Raw genomic sequence first — 21,940 nt, 5'->3', positions numbered from 1 at the left:
CCATGAGGATGCAGGTTCGATCTCTGGCCCCACTCAGTGAGTTAAGGATCCAGCATTGCCGTGAGCTGTAGTATAGGTTGCAAACATAGCTCAGATCTGGCATTGCATGGCTGTGGCAAAGGCCAGCAGCTGTAGCTTCAATTCAACCCCTAGCCTGAGAACTTCCAGACATTGTCAAAGAAGCCCTAAAAAAAAAAAAAAGTCTTTGGAAACTACTGACTGAACTCTCCTTCTTGAAACTATCTCTTTGTTCCCTTTGTTAGCTGACATTACCTCATATTCTCTTGGTTTTCCTATTTCTCCACTCATCGCTCCTTAGTCTTTTTTCCAGGTTTATCTTCTTCTATGCATCTTATAATGTTGGTAAATCTCCAGGTCTCCATCCCAGCTTTCATCACAATCTTTTTAGGGATACCCATGGTCTCCAGGGCACTTACACTGTGTTGACTCCAAAATGGACTTTTTCACACCAGCATTGTCTACTGAGATCAGATTCCAACATCCATCTTGTGAGATATCTGTACCTTGAGGTCACAAGGGTTCCCAAAACTCACAATATACAATAGTAAAATAATTCTCCCCAAATCTATTATTATTCTCACACTCCTTTCTCAGTATGAAGTACCACCATTGGCCCAATCACCTCAACCAGAAACATGGAAATTGCCCTAGACTTCTCACTCCACCCACCACAGGCAACTGCCAAATCCTGGAATTCCATTTCCTTGCTGAGATGGAAGGAAGCATTTCAATGAAAATGGAAGCATTTTCTTAGCCCTAGCCCTGTTTTCCTTCCGTGGGCCCATTGGTTAGTTCAGGTTTGGGTTACTGTATTCAGACATCTTATGACCAAATTGCACTGCCTCCCTGGAAAGCAATTTCCACTGACTGTTTCCCATGCCTCACACTTTACAAAATTTTTTTCACATATGCAGCTTGATTTTCTGCCACAGAATGATCTGTGAAAAGACACGGTTATCTACATTATACTGATGACAGGACTAGAGATGAGAGTGTTCAGTCTGAGACTGACAAGTACCTAATGAAAAAGAGTAAGAAATCCCTAACCCACAGCCATCAACTCCCAAGCCTATGCCTCTTTCCCATCATAGTTCTTTTCCCGTCTACACCCAGTAAAGTAGATGGGGAGGGCAGGAAAATTATTTCCTAAATTATTTCCTAAACTGAAGGGAAAGTCAAAACAAGGCAAGTGAGGTGAATTTTCTAAAGCCATTGAGCGCATTAGGAGCACAGTAAGGAAATCTCCATCTCTCGCTTCTAGACTTCTCTTTTGTTCCCACAGCTTTGCTTCCCCGCTATTGTCAAAGAAAACCAGAATCTGTTATCCTGAAAAACTTGTTTCTTGAGTGAAATAAAAAGATATCCGGGGTCATATTTTCTTTGGCTGCACCCATGGCATGCGGAAGTTCCAGGGCGAAGGATCAAACCCCAGTCACATTAATGACAATGCCAGATCCTTAACCTGCTGAGCCACCAGGAAACTCCCCAGGGTCATATTAATTAAATGCCTAAAATCCCAACTAGTATACAAAAATCTTCCCATTTCTAATTCTCTAACTCTTGAGACCTTCTGTAGTACTTGTCTATTTTATATAAAATTCTTAACACAGTTTTCCTTTTCGCAGTAGCTGCATTCATGGAACTAGCTAACATTTGATTTAAGCTATTATAAATTCAATGTTTCACTTACCTTGTGAAGAATAATCTGTATGGAAAGGAGCTTTTTGATACATGTTCATACATTACCTCCTGAGATGCAGATTGTATACCACAAAAGCCAAGAAAAATGATATGTAGTCAGTCACCCTCTAAAAACAAAATGAATAAAGGCAGGAATATGCCTCCTATATTAAAACACTACATTTTGCTGCTAATGTTTCAGGCTTTGAAACCAGTCATAAACATTTTGGTTCAGTCCAGAGGGCAAAATACTGGGATTTCTCATTATTGCTCTAAGCAAAGAATTTGTCATGGAGTTTGAATCAGTGTTTGAAGTGCACCTTGAGAGTCTTCCGGCTACTTAACAGTGATGAGCAGGATTTTTTTAATTGCCAGTATTTTGACTGCCATGTTCCTCGTTGAACTCTTGTCACAGGGAAGAATATGAAGAAATCCCAGTGGCACAGGACAGAGAAAGCCATGGGCTAGGATTTGGATCTGTGTTCTAATCTCATCATAACTGCATTCTGACCATGAACTATAATCTAAGTCTCCTCTTTAAGAAGACGCTAAGGTCTCCCATGATATTCTTTTTTTTTTTTTTTTTTTTTTGTAGATATAAACTATTATTTTTTTTTTATTATTTGTTGACTTTTTTTTTTTTTTATTTTCCCACTGTACAGCAAGGGGGTCAGGTTATCCTTACATGTATACATTACAATTACATTTTTTCCCCCACCCTTTCTTCTGTTGCAACATGAGTATCTAGACATAGTTCTCAATGCTATTCAGCAGGACCATGATATTCTTTAAGGATAAAGAGAGAACAAATATCTGGGTGATAATCCTGTTAGACAATAGTGCAATAGAGCTTCTCATAACCCACAAAACCAGAGCCAGTTTTGATTTGTTAGTCACAATATCAAATACAACAGTCATCATTTAGGGAAAAAAATACCTGAGTGCATTAATTATTTCACTTTTAAAAATTTTAACTATATAGTGGCACAATAAAATCAGTGGTTTAATGGTATTTTTTAAAAGAAAAAGAGGAGTTCCCTAATGACTTAAGGATCTGACATTGTCACTGCTCTGGCACAGGTTCCATTCCTGGCCTGGGAACTTCGGCATGCCATGGGCATGCCTCCCCACCCTCCCCCCAAAAAAAGAATTTCTCCAATAAAACCATCCAATTTTTTTTGAGTCAACATATTACTACTGACTGTTGATTGAAGGTGTTCAGCATCAAGTAAAACCGGATTTCTATCTTCTCTGGCTATGGCATGAGAAATTTAGGGCCCTGAACTTAATCCAATGCTTTTCTTTATGTTTAGATCCATCTGTCTGTCTCAGAATGTATGATTTCTTTTTGTCCACAGTTACAGTTTTCAACAAATCAGAAGCAGCAGCCCAATGTTATAAGCTGTCTTTCTATAAATTATCAGAACTTTTAATTTGTTTGAGATCAGTTAATATATTGTGCTCTTTATCATTTTTTTTATATGTGAGGGTCAAGATTTTCTCTAGCATTGTCAGTTTCTGGCCACAGTTTATATGATGTTATTTTCCAAGATCTGAATTGCTTTAAGATGGTTGGTATACCCAATTGGTTCAAAAGGCCAGAAACCGGAGGCCTAATTTTTTATTAAGTTCTACTCTATTTTTCTTGTTTAAAACACAACCTTAATCTATCATCCATGGCTTTCAGTTGGATTTCTTTAAATTAGGATGAGAATCAAAAGTAAACTATGTGAAAATTTCTCATTTTATAACTCTTTTCTGACCTTTATCATTTTTTCTCTCACATCTAACTTGGCAGAAGGGTTTTTAACTGCATATGAGTATTAAGCCTTTCTAGATCAGTAACTTACTCTTGATAGAAACAGTTCTTTTTCACACTCATTTCATTTTTGTACCATTTAATTGCAAAACTATGCAAACCAGTACAATAGAACAAACAGATATGAGGGCAATTACAATTGATTCTTAGTAAGCATACAAGTCACATGGAAAGAATGGAAGTATTTTATCCATGAGAATTCCACTTGCTATCAGCATTGGTCAGCTTGTCACCAGTAGAAAGGATTGGTTAATCTCTAAAAAAGATGATGGTTAAAAGAGCTAAAGAGTGAAACTTGTGAATTAAATATTAGCCAGGAAGAAGATTTATGACAACTTGCTACCATGCACAATCCTTGTCTCTATTTGTACGTAATAACTTGCATGAAAATGTAAGAGCCATTTTATATTCAAAGATGATACAAAACCAGACTAGTGAAGTTTCATAATGGTCAGCACATCTTAGATGCTCAATAAATGTTGAACCAAATTTATGACCTAATGTTAACAAACTACAGAAGCAGTTGAAAATCAAGACCATTAAATTTGATGAGAGTGGATATTAATAATTGTATTGAATCTCTAAAAACTAAATATACGAGTTTATGATAGATTTGATTTTGAATCATTTGATGTTAAAATATATAAGAAGTTAAGTTGATCTTAACAATGCAATTTTGCAAATTTTAAAAGTCCGTGTTATCCTAGGTTGCCCTGGCAGGAGTATGGAATCCAGATGGAGGAAAGTCAGCATCTTATGGCATTCAGCCCTGATCTAAACACATCTTGAAGTCTGAATTCATTTCTAGGTTCTGCAATGTAAATAGAAATAAGAAGGAAAAATTAAGAGTATACAAGCCAAGATGGCTAGGAATCTTGAAATCATCTCATAGAGAAAAATCTAAAAGTGTTAGAAATGCTTATTTGAAGGAGTAGAAGAGAAGATACCATGAACACCTCAGCCGTTCAGTGCCTGCTGTGGATAGGCAGGTGTTATACTGAGAAAGCAAGAACTTTCCAATAACTGTGGCTGTTCTATTGAAGAGCATATCTCCCACATGTGTGACAGGCACGTCAAGCTAATCTCATACAAAATCAAACTCAGTTATATTTTCCTATTCACATTCTTATACACATATGCACTATTTGATTCTGTTAACAGTACGATCATCCTGTCAGTCAATGATAGAATTCCATTCTTTCTCTCCACCACCCTCCTTCTGACACCGAAGTCACTCTTCTTGTGAAGGTTTGTTTGGAAATTCCAGGAGAGAGTGTAAGTACTCATTTACCCTGGAAAGCTCAAGCCCCTTCTGTCTAGGAGCTTTTAACTTTCAGAAGAAATTCCTGCCCATCCAGATCACCAGGATCAATTCTGGAGTTCCTAGTGTCCTCTCTATAATTTCCTCTTATTCATTCCTGGATATTTTGCCTCCATATGTGTTAAATGCATATCCATTTCTTAATTCCAATGGCCACTGTTAAATTTTAGACTATGGTGGTTTCCCATTAGTATCTCTGCCTATAGATTTCCTTCTTTTTTTTTTTTTTCTATTCAGATTATTTTCAGGTTTGCCCTCTAAGTCATAGGTGTTACCATCCCAATGCTTCACACCCCCTCTTAACAGCCCTGTAGAGCTCACCACTACCATCAGAATAAAGACCTCTTGACATGGTATTCATTCCCCACCATGATCCATCCTCAGCCAGCTTCCTGGCCTCTTCTATGGCCATTCTGCTCTGGTTAAGGCAAAGCACTCCAGGTTCCCAGAGCACAGCACATATCATTGGCCCTCCATGACCTGGAAGATGCTCTTCGACATTCTCCAACATATACACATACATCTCCCAGATCCAGTTTATATGGTTCGTCTATCAAATAAACATGGAGATTTATTGGAAAATGTTATTCATATGAAAAGAAGCCAAATGGCTGTATTTGATTTCACCATCTTCTTTTTTATCAGTATTTACTGAGTATACTATTAGGGAATCAATAAGTTCTCCCAAGCATCTAACACAATCCTTGGTGTGTAGTAAGTGCCCAGTTAACATCTATTAGATGTAAAAAGAACATATAAGAAATGAGAAGGTCAACTCATGTTAAGTATCAGTGAAACAACAAGAGGAATATCCAGCTTCATGGAAGAAAGTAATGGTGTTTTGATTATGTTGCATTTGAGATGCCAGTAGGATAACCAATAAGACATACTCTATTTTTAAGAATAGTGGGAACTTAATGCAAGTACATGAAGAAAAGGAATGTAAACCAAAAGAGAGAATAAAATCATATTAAGAGAGAGCAGGAAATGATAGATACAGGTATTCAATCAAGAGAAAGGTGGAGAGAGAAATATGATAAGGAGAGATGTGAATTCTTCAGAAAAGTAAGTGAAGAATGAAATAAAATATTGAAAATACACTGGGAGGTATTTTAGTGATGGATGGGACCTTACAAGTCATATTAAATAAGTTTACAAGTTTGTTAATAAGAGACACAAAAAACTTTTTGGGCTTTCCATTAAAATAACATAGATTTAATATTACATTTTGGAAAGGCCACTTACCTTGCTTTTCATTGCTTCAGAGAAGGAGAAAATTTTTTTAAAAAATTGTCACCACCAGCTAGGTCTTTTGTGTTACATGTGTAATAATACAATTTCAACTCAGATGCTCAATTTTTTCAATTTAATGCAGCAATAGGAATGCATCTTTCAGCACCATTCTAATGCCATTTTTTTAGGAAACAACTAAGGGTTTTTCACTTGGAAGATCAGAGTGTTCTTAGAAAAGAGGCTATTCTCTGGCTCATTTTATTCAATAACAGCATGATTTAGAAAGGGAATAGAACTATTACCTCTTTCTGAGTCTTAAAAGGTCTCAGTAAGATTTACCTCCACAGTCACCTACTTGGCACCTCAGGCAAGCTACCTAAGTACAGAGTTGGTGCCATAGGTTTCCTGCCAGGCAACAAGGACTTCTTCCCCCATCACCAGTGCTATGACACAGTACTGAGCCTTCCTCACTCTCACCCTACTCACCCATGTGTTTCACTTAAATCCACATAAATGTCCTAGGCTCACTAATGAAGTGGTGTGCATAGGGCAGAGAAGTCCCTCTATTAAATTTTCTTCATTTTTTAATTTCTTTTTTAAAAAATTCATTGAAGTGTAGCTGATTTACAGTGTTGTTAATTTCTTCTATACAGCAAAGTGATTCTGTTATACATATATATTCTTTTTCTTATTCTTTTCCATTATGGTTTATTACAGGATATTGAATATAGTTAACTGTATGTATATATATATGTGTGTGTGTGTATATATATATATATATGTATAGATATAGATTCTATATATAATGGTTTTCGTCTGCTAATCTCAACCTCCCAATCCATCTTTCCCCCTCCCCCTCCCGCTAGGCAACCACAAGTCTGTTCTCTATGTCAGTGAGTTTGTTTCTGTTTAGTAGATAACCTAATTTGTGTCATAGTTTAGATTCCTCATATACATCATATCATATAGTATTTGTCTTTCTCTTTCTTACTTCACAGTATGATCATATCTAGGTCCATCTACATTGCTGCAAATGGCATTGTTTTATTCTTTTTATGGCTGAGTAGTATTTCACTATGTGTGTGTGTATGTGTGTAAATACCACATCTTCTTTATTCACAAAACAACCTTCATTATATACAGATGGCCAACAAAAACATGAAAAAATGCTCAACATCACTGATTATAAGAGAAATGCAAATCAAAACTACCATGAGATATCACCTCACACCAGTCAGAATGGCCATCATTAATAAATCCACAAATAACAAGTGCTGGAGGGGCTGTGGAGAAAAGGGAACCCTCCTGCACTGTTGGTGGGAATGTAAACTGGTACAGCCACTATGGAGAACAGTTTGGAGATACCTTAGAAATCTATACATAGAACTTCCATATGACCCTGCAATCCCACTCTTGGGCATCTATCCAGACAAAGCTCTACTTAAGAGAGACACATGCACCCGCATGTTCGTTGCAGCACTATTCACAATAGCCAGGACATGGAAACAACCCAAATGTCCATCAACAGATGATTGGATTCGGAAGAGGTGGTATATATACACAATGGAATACTACTCAGCCATAAAAAAGAATGACATCATGCCATGTGCAGCAACATGGATGGAACTAGAGAATCTCATACTGAGTGAAATGAGCCAGAAAGACAAAGGCAAATACCATATGATATCACTTATAACTGGAATCTAATATCCAGCACAAATGAACATCTCCTCAGAAAAGAAAATCATGGACTTGGAGAAGAGACTTGTGGCTGCCTGATGGGAGGGGGAGGGAGTGGGAGGGATCGGGAGCTTGGGCTTATCAGACACAACTTAGAATAGATTTACAAGGAGATCCTGCTGAATAGCATTGAGAACTATGTCTAGATACTCATGTTGCAACAGAAGAAAGGGTGGGGGAAAAATGTAATTGTAATGTATACATGTAAGGATAATATATACATATTTTGTCTTTTTGCCATTTCTTGGGCCGCTTCCTCGGCATATGGGGTTTCCCAGGCTAGGGGTCTAATTGGAGCTGTAGCTGCCAGCCTACGCCAGAGCCACAGCAATGCAGGATCCGAGCCGCATCTGCAACCTACACCACAGCTCACAGCAACACCAGATGGTTAACCCACTGAGCAAGGGCAGGGATCGAACCCGCAACCTCATGGTTCCTAGTTGGATTCGTTAACCACTGACCCATGATGGGAATTCCCTCAGCCCAGATTTTTGGGTTGAGCTGAATGAACTGTTTGTATATTTTGGAAATTAAGCCCTTGTGGGTCACATTGATTGCAAATATTTTCTGACATTCCATAGGTTGTCTTTTTATTTTCTTTATGTTTCTTTTGCTGTACAAAAGCTTTTAAGTTTAATTAGATCTCATTTGTTTATTTTTGCTTTTGTTTCTATTACTCTAGGAGATGGATCCCCAAAAAATGTTGCTTTATGTCAAAGAGTGTTCTGCCTATGTTTTCTCTAAAAGCTTTATAATATCTAGTCTTATTACATTTATATCTTTAATCCACTTTGAGTTTATTTTTGCATATTAGAGAATATTATAATTTCATTCTTTTACAGGTAGCTGTCCAGTTTTCCCAGCACCATTTATTGAAAAGATTGTCTTTTCTCCATTGTCTATTCTTGCCTCTTTGTTGTAGAGTCATGACCATACAAACTGCATGAGTTTTTTTCTGGGCTCTCTATCCTGTTCCATTGATCTATGTGACCATTTTTGTGACAGTATCATACTGTTTTGATTACTGTAGCTTTTTGTAGAATAGCCTAAAGTTATGGATCATGATCTTCCAGCCCCATTTTTCATTCTCAGGATCCCTTTGGCAATTCTGGGTCTTTTGTGTTTCAACACAAATTTAAAATTTTTTTGTTCTGGTTCTGTGAAAAATAGTGGAAATTTGATAGAGATTGCATCAAATCTGTAGATTCCCTTTGGTAATATGGTCATTTTGACAACATTGTTGCTTCCAATCTGAGAATGTTGTGTATCTTTCCATTTGTTTGTGTCATCTTCAATTTCTTTCACCAGTATCTTAAAGTTTTCAGAGTACAGATCTTTTTTGCCTCCTTAGGTAGGTTTATCCCTAGTTATTTTATTCTTTTTGATGCAATAATAGGATTGTTTCCTTAATTTATCTTTCTGATGGTTCATTGTTAGCATGCAACAGATTTCTGTGCATTAATTTTGTATGCTGCAACTTTACTGAATTCAGTGATGAGCTCTAGTCATTTTCTGGTACAGTCCTTAGGATTTTCTATGTATAGTGTCGTAGTACCTGAAAACAGTGACACTTTTACTTCTTCCTTTTCGAATGGATTCCTTTTATTTCTTTGTCTTCTCTGATTGCCATAGCTAGGACGTCCAAAACTATGGTGAATAAGAGTGGTAAGAGTGGGCCTCCTCATCTTATTCGTGATCACAGAAGAAAGGCCTTCAGCTTTTCACCATGGAGTATGATATTAGCTGTGGGTTTGTCATATATGGCCTTTATTATGTTGAGGTAGGTTCCCTCTATGCCTACTTTCTGGAGAGTTCTTACCATAAACGGATGTTTATTTTGCCAAAAGATTTTCTGCATCTATTGATATGATCATATAGTTTTTATTCTTCACAATTTGTTAACATGGTGTATCACACTGATTGATTGAAGATACTGAAGAATCCTTGCATCTCTGGGATAAATCCCACTTGATCATAGTGTATGATCCTTTTACTGTACTGTTGGATTCAGTTTGCTAGCATTTTATTAGGGATTTTTACATCTCTGTACATCAATGATATTGGCCTGAAATTTTCTTTTTTGTGTGATACTATTGTCTGATTTTGGTATCAAGGTGATGATGATCTCACAGAATGAGTTCATGTGTTCCTTCCTCTGCAGTTTTGGAATATTTTCCTAAGAATTGGTGTTAACTCTTCTAAACAGTCAGTGGAATTCACCTGTAAAGCCATCTTGTCCTGGACTTTTGTTTGTTAGTAGTTTTCAGTTATTGATTTAATTTCAGTACCAGTAACTTGCCTGTTCATTTCTTCTATTTCTTCCTGATTCAGTCTTGGGAGATTGTGCCTTTCTAAGAATTTTTCCATTTCTTCTAGAAGGTCCATTTTACTGGGGCATAGTTGCTCACAGTTGTCTCTTATAATCCTTTGTGTTTCTGTAGTATCAGCTGACACTTCTTTATCATTTCTGATTTTATTGATTTGAGTGCTGTCTTTTTTTTTTTCCTTGATGAGTCTGGCAAAAGGTTTATCAATTGTGTTTATCTTTGCAAAGAAGTAGCTTTTAGTTTCATTGATCTTTTCTTGTTTTTCAGTCTCTATTTTCCTTTTCTTTAACTTTTTTTTTTTTTTTTTGCCACACCCATGACATGTGAAAGTTCCCAAGCCAGGATCAAACCCACACCACAGCAGCAACCTGAGCAGCTGCAGTGACAATACTGGATCCTTAACCCAATGTGCCACAAGGGAACTGCCATTTTATTTATTTCTGCTCTGATATTTATGATTTCTTTCCTTCTACTAACTTTGAATTTTGTCTTTCTCTAGCTTCTTTGGATGTAAGGTTATGTTGTTTTGAGATTTTTGTTTGTTTCCTGAGATAAGCTTGTATCTCTGTAAATTTCCCTCTTAGAACTGCTTTTGCTGAGTCCCACAGGTTTTGGATTGTCATGTTTTTATTTGCATTCATCTCTAGGTATTTTTTTATTTCCTCTTGATTTCTTCAGTGATCCATTTGTTCTTTAGTAGCATTCTGTTTAGCCTCCACATGTTTGTTTTTTGTAGTTTTTTTTCTTGTAGTTGATTTCTAGTTCACTGCATTGTGGTTAGAAAAAATGCTTAACATGATTTTAATTTTCTTAAATTTCCAAAGCTGATTTTATGACCTCACATGTGATCTACCTTGGAGAATGTTCCATGTGCACTTTGTAGAAATGTACACTTTGGTGCTTTCAGATGAAATGCTCTATAAATATCAATTAAGTCCATTTGGTATGATATGTTATTTAAGGCCCGTGTTTCCTTATTTTCTGTCTGGATGATCTGTCCATTGATATAAGGTGGTTGCTAAATCCCCTACTATTACTGTGTTACTCTCAATGACTCCTTTTATGTCTGTTAATATTGCCTGATATATTGAGGTGCTCCTATATTGGGTGCATATATATTTACAATTGTGATATCTTCTTCTTGGATTGATCCCTTGTATTTACAATTGTTACCATTATGTAGTGGTGTTATCTCTTGTAACATTATTTTAAAATCTATCTTGCCTGATATACATAATGCTACTCTGGCTTTTATTTTTTTTAATTTCTGTATGTCTGGAATAGCTATTTCTATTCCCTTACTTTCAGTCTGCATGTGTCTCAAGATCTGAAGTGAGTCTTTTATAGTTAACATATGTATAGGTCTTATTTTTGTATCCATTCGGCTAGTCTTGTGTCTTTTGGTTGGAGCATTTGATCCATTTACATTTAAGGCAATGATCAATAATGTGTGTTCTTATTGCCATTTTGTTAATTGTTTTGGATTTATTTTCCTAGGTCTTTCCCCGCCTTCTTTCTTCTTTTGTTCTCTTGTGAGCTAGTGTTTTGTTTTGACTCTCTAGTGTTATGTTTGGATTCCTCCTCTTTTTTGTGTGTGCATATCTGTTATAATTTTTGGTTTGCAGTTACCATGAGGTTTTTGTATAGCATATATACATGGCTTCTTAAAATTGCTGATCTAATTTCAAATGCACTTTAAATATCCTGCCTTTGTATTCTCTTCCTCTCATATACCTTAACTGCTTATTGTAGATAGAGATGATTTTTCTAGTTTTGTATTTTAACCTCCCTACTAGCTTTGCATGTGGATGATTTCCTACATTTACATTGTTTGCCTTTACCAGTGAGCTTTTTCCTTCTAAAATGCTCATGTTGCTAGTTGTGACCTTTTCTTTTTTGCCTAGAGAATTCCCTTTAACATTTGCTGTAAAGCTGGTTTGGTGTTGGTGAATTCATTTAGCTTTGGAAGCTCTAAGTTTTAGCTGTACTTTCCTCCCTTACTTCTTTCCACTGTCCGGAATTCCATCTAGCTGGCCTCTCTGCCTGAGGAGGTGAAAGAGTAAGGTAGTTGTTTTCTGTAGTGTCTTAGTTATGATGGAACTAGCAACGTGCTGTGTATATAGACAATAATATGGAAAAGATAGGACCTACATGGTCCCAAAGGGAAGATATTTGGTGGGGTTTTTTTTTAGATACCACTTGTTATCACTATCAGGTAGCTTCTGATGTCACTGTAGGCGCTGCTCAAATGGGACTGTCGAGACGTAATAAAAATTCCTTTGCATCCACAGGACTTAACTGTTGGATAATTCACCATATTTGTCTTGGAATGGTAAAAGGGTAATTATGTGTTGTGAAAAGTTCTATTTGTTCCAAATTTACCTGCTAGGAGAAACTGGCTGACTCTGCATGTGTGATATACAAGGAGTTGGGTTAATGAGCACTTCGTAGTACCTTTTGCATTTAATCAAAGTGTCACTAAAACATTATGAAGGACATTATTGAAAGAATTTAGGGGGAAATAAGAAGGTAATAGAGGTAGTGATAAGTGAAGTGAGCTTACTGAGTATCTCTTTGTCTTCATTATGTGGGCCAGGTTAATGGTGAGGAAGCTATCAGTGATTCCAGCTACTCGTTAATCTTGGTTAGTAAGCATCATTGATCTTACGCAAGAAATGTTGGTGCTTTCTAAACCACTGGAAGACAAATGGTAAAGGAAAAGGTTAAACAGGTTAAGCAAAAGAAATATAATTAGCAAATAAACACATAGAAAAAAATGGTCATTCTCGTTAATAAAGAAATACTTATAAATCTGAAGTATGGAGTTCCCGTGGTGCAGTGGTTAACGAATCCGACTAGGAACCATGAGGTTGCGGGTTCGATCCCTGCCCTTGCTCAGTGGGTTAACGATCCAGCGTTGCCGTGAGCTGTGGTGTAGGTTACAGACGCGGCTCGGAACCCGCGTTGCTGTGGCTCTGGTGTAGGACGGTGGCTACAGCTCCAACTGGAACCCTAGCCTGAGAACCTCCATATGCCGAGGGAGCAGCTTAAGAAATGGCAAAAAGACCACCAAAAAAAAAAAAAAAAAATCTGAAGAGTTATTTTGTACCTATCAAGCTATAAAATTTTTAAAAACTATAGCATCAGTGTTTATAAGATTGTGGTGAAACTGGCACACACACACACACATATATATATACAGAAGAGATAATAAAATGGTCTGAAAAGTAATAAACTTGTGGAAAGTAATTAATAACATAACTCATAAAACATAACCTAATGGATGTTTCCATTTTGGGGAATACATTCAAAGGAAATGCTGAAGTAAAAGTAAGTAATTGATATCAATATATTCATTGCACTATTGTTTATAATATTAAAATAATAGAAATAACACAAATATCCAACATAAAAAGACAATTAAATAAACTACATCTTCTGAAGAAGTAACATTATCTAACACCAAAATAATCGTTATGGAAACCCTATCAGAAATGATTAAATTATAATGTAAGGGGGAAATTGTAGAATATGAAGCTACACGAGGTATTGTTTATATAAAAGGATATGAAACATGGAGACATACAGAGAGTCAGTAGCATAAAGTAGAAAGCACACTTGGCAACAGGAGAGGCTTTAGTTTGAATTCTGGCTCTATATTTGGAAACTGTTGGTTTCTGACACATTATTTAAGTGTTATGTATTTTGTTTCTTATGTATAAAATGGGGATATTCATATTTATCGGATATCTATGAGAATTAAATTAGATAATGCTGTTAAGCCTGAACCAAAGCAATGGAATATGTGAATTTTTTAGCTTCCCCTTATTTTGATTTCTATTTAATCAATAGAAATTGATTTCTATTGTTTTTACAATAGAAAACACATTTTAATTTGATATTAATCACCAAAGATATACTTACAAATCTACCTGTGGCTAAATGAAGTGATCTAAATTAGAATTATTTAGTTCTAAACATCTCAAAGTGCTTCTCTGCTTCATCATATTGATTTATTTTTTTGTTTTGTTGGGGGTTTTTTTATTTATTTTTATTTGACTTTTCTAGGGCCACTTCCCCTGGCAGGCACATGGAGGTTCCCAGGCTAGGGGTCCAATCGGAGTTGTAGCCACCAGCCTAGCCAGAGATCTGGGCCACATCTGCGACCTACCCCACACAGCTCATGGCAACGCCAGATCCTTAACCCGCTGAGCGAGGGCAGGGATCAAACCAGCAACCTCATGGTTCCTAGTCGGATTCGTCCACCACTGCGCCACTACAGGAACTCCATCATCATATTGATTTATTTAACAAACATTTACGTAGCTCTTACCATGTAACAAACACTATTCTAAACACTGTATTGACTCCTTGTAAGAACCCTGTGAGGAAGGTACTGTTACCATCCCAGTCTTATAGGTAAGAAACCTCAAGAAACTCAAGCAACACCTCTTCTCACCCATAATGACCAAAGTTGTGAATGAAAATCTGCAGTCCAAAAGCTTGGCTTTCTGTGGCATTGTCAGTGTTTTCAGGGTATGTGCTGAAAAGCCTTAGAGTTGTATAAAGGTGCCTTGTGTTCTGCAAACATTTTACTGGGGTTTGTCTTTATACATATATTTGTATATACAATCTTCATACACTACATACATACATAACTAAGGTTACAACTAAAATATTAAACTAATACTACAAACTAAAATTACATGTTGAAATACGTTTTATCGTGCCCTTTAACACCTAAGAACCCTTCAGCATGTCAGTTTTTGCCTTTGGGCTGTCATGTGCGTATCTCATATGAAAGTCTCCCTTTATCGCTTTTTAACTGAAGTATATTCTGAGATTTGCAAGGCAAATTTGTTCTAAGCTGAAAAACTGTTACCATTTTTGGAAGTGGTACAACATGATAATTAAGAAGAATGGCTCTAGAATCAGTCTAGATGTCATTTGAAGTATAGGTATTTACCAAATGACTTTGGGAAAGTTTCTGAACTTCCCTGTACCTTAATTTCCTCATCTGTCAAATGGGACAGTATATACCTCATGGAGCTATAAGAAATAAAGGCTATAGACATATGCTTAGAAAAGTAACTCAGGCAACTAAGTGCTCAACAAATGTTAGATATTCTAACTTCTATTGTAACTCCTTACCTGAAAAATCAGTCTTTTCTTATTACCATGCAACCAAAATAAATATGGAACTACATTAAATTCTAAGGTCAATATGCAACTGGAAATTCCATTTTTCCAGTTTTTGTGTTTGTCCAACTCCTGGATTATTTTTTATTATTTTTACAAATGTTGAAAATTTGAACAAACTTATAGCAGTTAAATACTACTCCAATTTGAAATTTTTCTCTGCTTAAAATTTTGTTAGAAAAGAAATATTCTGCATTTTTAAAAATGCATTGCATCCTAATGAAATTTATGTTTTTATGCTCTATGTTCCAAGCAGAAAATTACATCTTCCAAATATGTTTGTTTCTTTTCACATCTACCTTTCATTTAAAGCTTACTTTTGAATAATACATGTCAAAATCAAATTATGAAGATATATTAACCCCTCATCTGGTAGAAAGATATAGTACCCCTTATCTGGTAGAGTGTTATATATTTTGGTGGATGGTTCTGCTTATCACCAAAGAACAGTCATTTAGTCTCTACTGTGTTTCTTCCAAGATTGATTATTTTCTTGACAATAGGACTGATTCAAATATGCAAAGATACTTTAAATAAATGATCTGTGTTTGTTTTTTCTTTCTTTTCTTGCAGTCATTCCCAACATAGCACTGCAACCCGCCAGCCTTCAGTGACTCTCCAACGGGCCATCTCCCTGGAAGGGTAAGAATAATATGGAGTCTTCTGTTAAACTAAGCTGGGTAGCCTTGTCACTCTAAGCATAAGTCCATTTGTTCCTTCCTTTCTCCCTTCCTTTCTTCTTCTTTTCTTTCTGTTGGCAAATATCTATGATTATGTTATATGACAAGCACTGTGCTAGGTACTACATTTAACAAGTCAAATAAGATCTCTTCTTTTCTTTCTGAGGGCACACTGTCTACTGAGAGTGACAGAAGTGCAAATACTCACCTGCATATAGTGTAAGCATCACACAGGAGGGAGGATCCAGGACTAGGTAGGAATGGGTATCAAAGAGGGATGGGGAAACAGGTCAGTATGGCTTCAGAGAAAATATAACTCTGAAGCTGAGAACTGAAGCATCTGTGAGTATTTGCCTGAAAGATACTGGAAGGAAAGTTACTCTGAGCAAGAGAAAAATCACATGCAAAAACTTGAGCACTTAAGCAGACATGAGGTGTCAAAAGGCCACTCAGTGATTCAGTACTGTGGCATAGGGTGTGCCAGGCAGTGGAGCAGGAGGTGAGAATGGGTATGTTGTATGGGCAAGCTTACGTGTAGAGAACTTAGCTGATGGGGCTGAAGAGGGTTCAGATTTCCCTCCACTTGCCTTACAATTGCAACTGGTTTGAGAACATTTAATTACTCTATAGAAATTAAATCATTTTCTTCTTCCAATATCAGTTACTAACCATGCTTTGTTCAACCCTATTTCCCATCCAACATAATTAAGACTAGGGTTCCACCAAAGTGTTCTGGAGTTGATAGAGCTGTGGTCTACTCTCTCCCATACCACTCTCTAGCATCTTCCTTTCTCTTAGATTTCTCATTTGGTGGTACTGAGGTTTAAAAGAGAGAGAAAGAGAAAGAGAGAAAGAAAGAAAGAGAGAGAGAAAATGAAAGAAGAAAGAAAGAAAGAAAGAGAAAGAAAGAAAAAGAAAAGAAAAGAAAAAGAAAGAAAGAAAGAAAGAAAGAAAGAAAGAAAGAAAGAAAGAAAGAAAGAAAAGAAAGAAAGAAAGAAAGAAAGAAAGAAAGAAAGAAAGAAAGAAAGAAAGAAAGAAAGAAAAAGAAAAGAGAAAGAAAGAAAGAAAAAGAAAAGCGAAAGGAAGGAAGGAAGGAAGGAAGGAAATGTCATTTCCTTACCATTCTCCTGTGGCTGTCCCCTTTCTATTGGTTATCACTTGTTATGTAGCCCTGATGGATAGAGAAACAAACATGCACCAATGCTAGGATACTCAAGCAACTCCATCAGCATGTGGTCTCTCCTGGGAGGCTCAGCTAGATCTTCTGCAAACTCCCCAGCAGTAGTGCACTGTAGCCTTGTGTTGCACTCACCACTTTGCCCAAGATGCATCAATTCTTCACAAGCCCATAGTCCCCCTTTCTTCATTTGTCCTCAGCATCTTCAAATGTGGGGCTTGCAGATGAGCAATATCCATCTTTCCCACCCCTTTGGTGGAATTTACCAAGACTAGTCCTTGCCTGCTCTCTCCCTGCCTGACCTTCTCATCTTCTCTTCCCAGGGCAAGTCAGCAAACTCCATGACCAAGCAAACACACACCCAGAGGGGAGATGTTAGTCCTTCTTTCCTGGAACAGCATAAATGTTATGAACACTTTCATGGGGCTCCCTTTCTTGCCTTTAGCTAAAAAAATCCACTGAATGTCCCCAAATCTGTGGGAACATGTGTAAAAGGAATGTGATCTCTACATGAACACTGCCCTCTCCCCAAAGAGGATACCTTCTCCTCCTAGTCCTCTTCTGATTTTGATGGTAAAGAACATCAAACCATTTTAGTTCCTCTATTAAAAAGAAAAAGAAAACAAAAACCGAAATAGGAGTGGTTGATTAAATAGAAACTAAGCTCTGGAGAATTAAGTTAACTCTTTTCTCAAAAGCACGCTACTATCTACATTGCAACATTTTTTATTCCATTAAAAATATATATACAGAGTTCCCGTGGTGGCACAGTGGTTAACGAATCCGACTAGGAACCATGAGGTTGCGGGTTCGGTCCCTGCCCTTGTTCAGTGGGTTAACGATCCGGCGTTGCCGTGAGCTGTGGTGTAGGTTGCAGACGCGGCTCGGATCCTGCGTTGCTGTGGCTCTGGCGTAGGCCGGCTGCTACAGCTCCGATTCGACCCCTAGCCTGGGAACCTCCATATGCCGCAGGAGCGGCCCAAAAAATAGCAAAAAGACAAAAAAAAAAAAAAATATATATATATATATATATATATACAAGTTCTCAATCAGTATTTCTTAGTATTTGGTTCTTTAATAATAGGCATATCATGTATCCTCACCAAACTCCCTGAGTTTAAATCTAGGCTCAGGAATATGACAGAAAGTTACTTGGTTTCTTTTTAAAAAAAATTATTATAGTTGATTTACAACATTCTGTCAATTATGCTGTATAGCAAAGTGACACAGTTATACATATATGTACATTCTTTTTCTTATATTATCCTCCATCATGTTACATCACAAGTGATTGGATTTATTTCCCTGTGCTATACAGCAGGTTGATTGGTAGAATTCTCCTGTGAAGCCATCTGGTCCTGGACATTTGTTTGTAGGGAGCATTCTTATTACATATTTAATTTCATTTCTAGTGATTGGTCTGTTCAATTGATCTATTCCTTCTTGATTCAGTTTTGATGGGTTGTATGTCTCTATAAAGTTGTCCATTTCTTTGAGGCTGTCAAGTTTGTTGGCATATAATTGTTTGTAGTATTCACTTATGTTTTTTCTATTTCTGCAGTATCCATTCAGATTTCTCCTTTTTCATTTATTATTTTGTTTATTTAAGCTATTTTGCTCTTCTTCTTGGTGAGTCTGGCCAGAGGTTTATCAATTTTGTACCCTTTCAAAGAACCAGCTCTTGGTCTTATTGATTTTTTTCTTTTTTTTAATCTATATTTTATTGATTTTCTCTCTTATCTTTATTATTTCCTTCCTTCTGCTGACTTTAGGTTTTGTTTGTTTTTCTTTTTCTAATTATTTTAGGTGGTAGGTTAAGTTGTTGATTTGATATTTTTCTTCATTTTTGAGGAAGGCCTGTATCACTATGAACTTCCCTATGTGGCATCCTATAGATTTTGAATGGTTGTATCTTCATTATCATTTGTCTCGAGGTATTTTTTAATTTCCTTTTTGATTTCTTTATTGACCCATTGGTTTTTTAGTAGCATGTTGTTTAGTCTCCATGTAGTCAGTTTATTCTCATTTCTTTTCCTGTGGTTGATTTCTAGTTTCATGCCATTGTGGTCAGAGAAGATACTTGAAATCATTTCTATACTCTTAAATTTGTTGAGGTTAGTTTTGTTCTCCAGTATGTAGCCAGTCCTTGAGAATGTTCCATGTTCACTTGAAAAGAATGTATATTCTAATTTTTTTGGATGTAATGTCCTGAAAATATCAATTAAGTCTAACTTTTCTCTTGTGTCATTTAGGATCTCTGCCGTGTTATTTATTTTCTGTCTAGAAGATCTGTCTAGTGATGTGAGTGGGGTGTTAAAGTCTACTACTTTCATCGTACCCCCATCAGTTTCTCCTTTTATGTCTGTTAGTATTTGTTGTATGTATTTGGGTGCTTCTGTATTAGGGGCATATATATTGATGAGTGTAATATCCTCTTCTTGAATTATTCCTTTTATCATTAAATAGTGTTCTTCTTTGTCCTTCTCTGCCTTTGTTTTAAAGTCTATTTTGTCTGATATGAATATTACAACTCCCATTTTCCTGTCTTTTCCGTTCACATGAAATATCTTTTTTCATCCCCTCACTTTCAATATATGTGTCCTTTCCCCTAAGTCTCCTGTAGGCATCATATTGTAGGCGCTTGTTTTTTGTTTTTTTTTTTTAATCCAATTTGTCACTCTATGCCTTTTGACTGGAGCATTCAGTCCATTGACATTTAAGGTAATTACTGATAAGTATTTATTTATTGCCATTTTAAACCTTATTTACTAGTTGATTTTATGTTTCTTCTTTGTTCCTTTTTTTTTTTTTTTTTGGTTGCATGATTTCCTCTTATTTTATGCTTGTTTCCTCTTCTGTTGGTTTTTGTGAATGTATTGTTTGGTTCTGATTTGTTGTTGCTCTGTTCAAGTTTGTTAACCTCTTCCTATATCTTCTTGCTTTAGCCTGATGTCGTAGGGGCTCAAACACATTCTATGGAAAAAAAAAAAAGTCTAGATTTTCTTACTTTCCTTCCCCACATTTTATGATTTTGAGGTCCTTTTTTTAACATCTTCATATTTATCCTTTTGCTGTTCCTTGTGTTTATCGTCAGTTTTACAATAGTTTTTTGTTTTTGTTTTTTTTTCCTTTTTAGATCTGTATACTGGCTTATTTAAGTGAATACTTTCCAAGTGTGACTTCCTCCATTCTATTTCTTCTTACTTCTTTTTTATTTAGAGGAGACCTTTCAGTATTTCTTTTAGAATGGGTTTAGTATTGCTGCATTCTTTTAGTTTTTGTTCACTGGAGAAATTCTTTATTTCTCCTTTTATTTTAAATGATATTCTTGCTGGGTAGAGTATTCTAGACTGCAAAATATTCCTAAATTAGCCCATTTTATATTATCCCATGGATCTCTTACATTGCTTTTATGTTTTTTCATTTGGTTTTCTGTCTGCTGTCCTGAGTGGCTGATTTCCATTTTTCTATCTTCCGAGGGTGATTTCCCTTATCATGTCTTCCAGGTCACTAATTCATTCCTCTACATTATTCATTCTGCTCTTCAGTGCCTTTAACTCAGCTTGGTTCTCTGCAAATGAATATTCTAATTTTTCTTGGCTCCTCCTTATATTTTCTAGTTCCTTTCTAAAGTAATCTGCATTAGTGTTCATATCCACTCTTAATTCCTTCATATTCACCCTTAATTCCTTCAGTATTTGGTATGGGGGCTGTTTTTGATTTGGATGCTTGCTGTCTCTTTCCTCAGTGTGTGCAGGCTCTTATCCCTGTGCTGGTTTATGGTCTGCAGTTGCTTCTAGGGAAATGGAAGAAATGGGCAGGGCTAGTAGCCAGTGCCTGGTTGCTGGGCCCTTGACAGTGGCAGGGACATACAGGGAGGTGGCACAGGCTACTCCTGATTGCAGGGCCATGGGAAGTGGCAGTGACTCTCAAGCAGGTCTAGCCCGTGCCCAGAGCATTTGGCAATGGTAGCAGCAGGGTGTGTGCATTACCAGGGGAGTAAGAGCAACAGGGGGTAGTGCTCAATTACAGTGTCCTCCACTATGCCAACCTCTGAGGTGACTAGGACCATAGATGGTGCCTGTTCATGGATCCCTAACGGTAGTGCGCCACATCCACCTCTGGAGTCTGACATGGCTTCAGTGGTTTGTCCCCACTGACCTTAGCCTGTGCAAGAGGCACCCAGCAGCCCATAGCCTGCATAAGAGATTCCCTGCTTCCCAAGAACCCATGTGTATGCAGAGAGAGATACTCCTACGGTGGTCCACCCCTCCTCTGGCCCTTCCCAACAATGGTGCCTTGTTTTTCCTATGGGCCCAGTCTGCTCCCTCACTCCCTTGTCTGTGACACTCCACTCCCCAGCTGGTGGCACACAGCTCCCTAGCCCCTCAGGCTTTCTCCACACAGCCAAACCTAGTCCTCTCCCCTAAACTGACCTTTGGAGTCCGAGTCTCAGCACCCAGCCCCCACCTAAGCATCTCAGGCTGTGATGTCCAGGGTGGAATACCAGTGGTTTATGTGGTTCTCTCTCTATTTTGCTTCCCTTAGTCCAGCCACTGCATTTTTCTCCAGAGTTTTGAGGTCCCTCCATTTCAGCTGATCCCGTCAGTTAGATGACTTCCCAGGGTGCAGGTTCCGTTCCTTTTTCACAACTCCGACTCGAGAGTCTTGGTCCCATACTGACTCTTTTTTTTTTTTTTTTTTCCTATTCTCTCTCTTTTTTTTTTCTCTTTGTTCTACCCA

General features: G+C 37.0%; 1 protein-coding gene across 50 annotated transcripts in view; it reads left to right on the top strand.

The window, feature by feature from the left end:
• The window catches only part of DLG2 (discs large MAGUK scaffold protein 2), a 1,974,117-nt gene that overhangs the window by 1,539,846 nt on the left and 412,331 nt on the right, over positions 1-21,940 (top strand). For all 50 annotated transcript variants that reach the window (XR_014814818.1, XR_014814817.1, XR_014814819.1 and 47 more), the window contains one exon: positions 15,914-15,982. Coding sequence is in view for 44 of the 50 variants with exons in the window: in XM_084975536.1 (XP_084831662.1) it covers positions 15,914-15,982 (69 nt within the window). In the remaining 6 variants the exon portion in view is untranslated. The remainder of the gene's footprint in view (positions 1-15,913; positions 15,983-21,940) is intronic.

The sequence above is a fragment of the Sus scrofa genome, chromosome 9 (assembly GCF_054392235.1).
Source record: "Sus scrofa isolate SSC_HxYL_T2T_F1_AM1 chromosome 9, Sscrofa_HxYL_maternal_Yorkshire_Landrace_v2.0, whole genome shotgun sequence".
Classification (NCBI taxonomy): Eukaryota; Metazoa; Chordata; class Mammalia; order Artiodactyla; family Suidae; genus Sus; species Sus scrofa.
The sequence above is the reverse complement of the archived record's forward strand: the minus strand, read 5'-3'. Positions and strand labels throughout refer to the sequence as shown.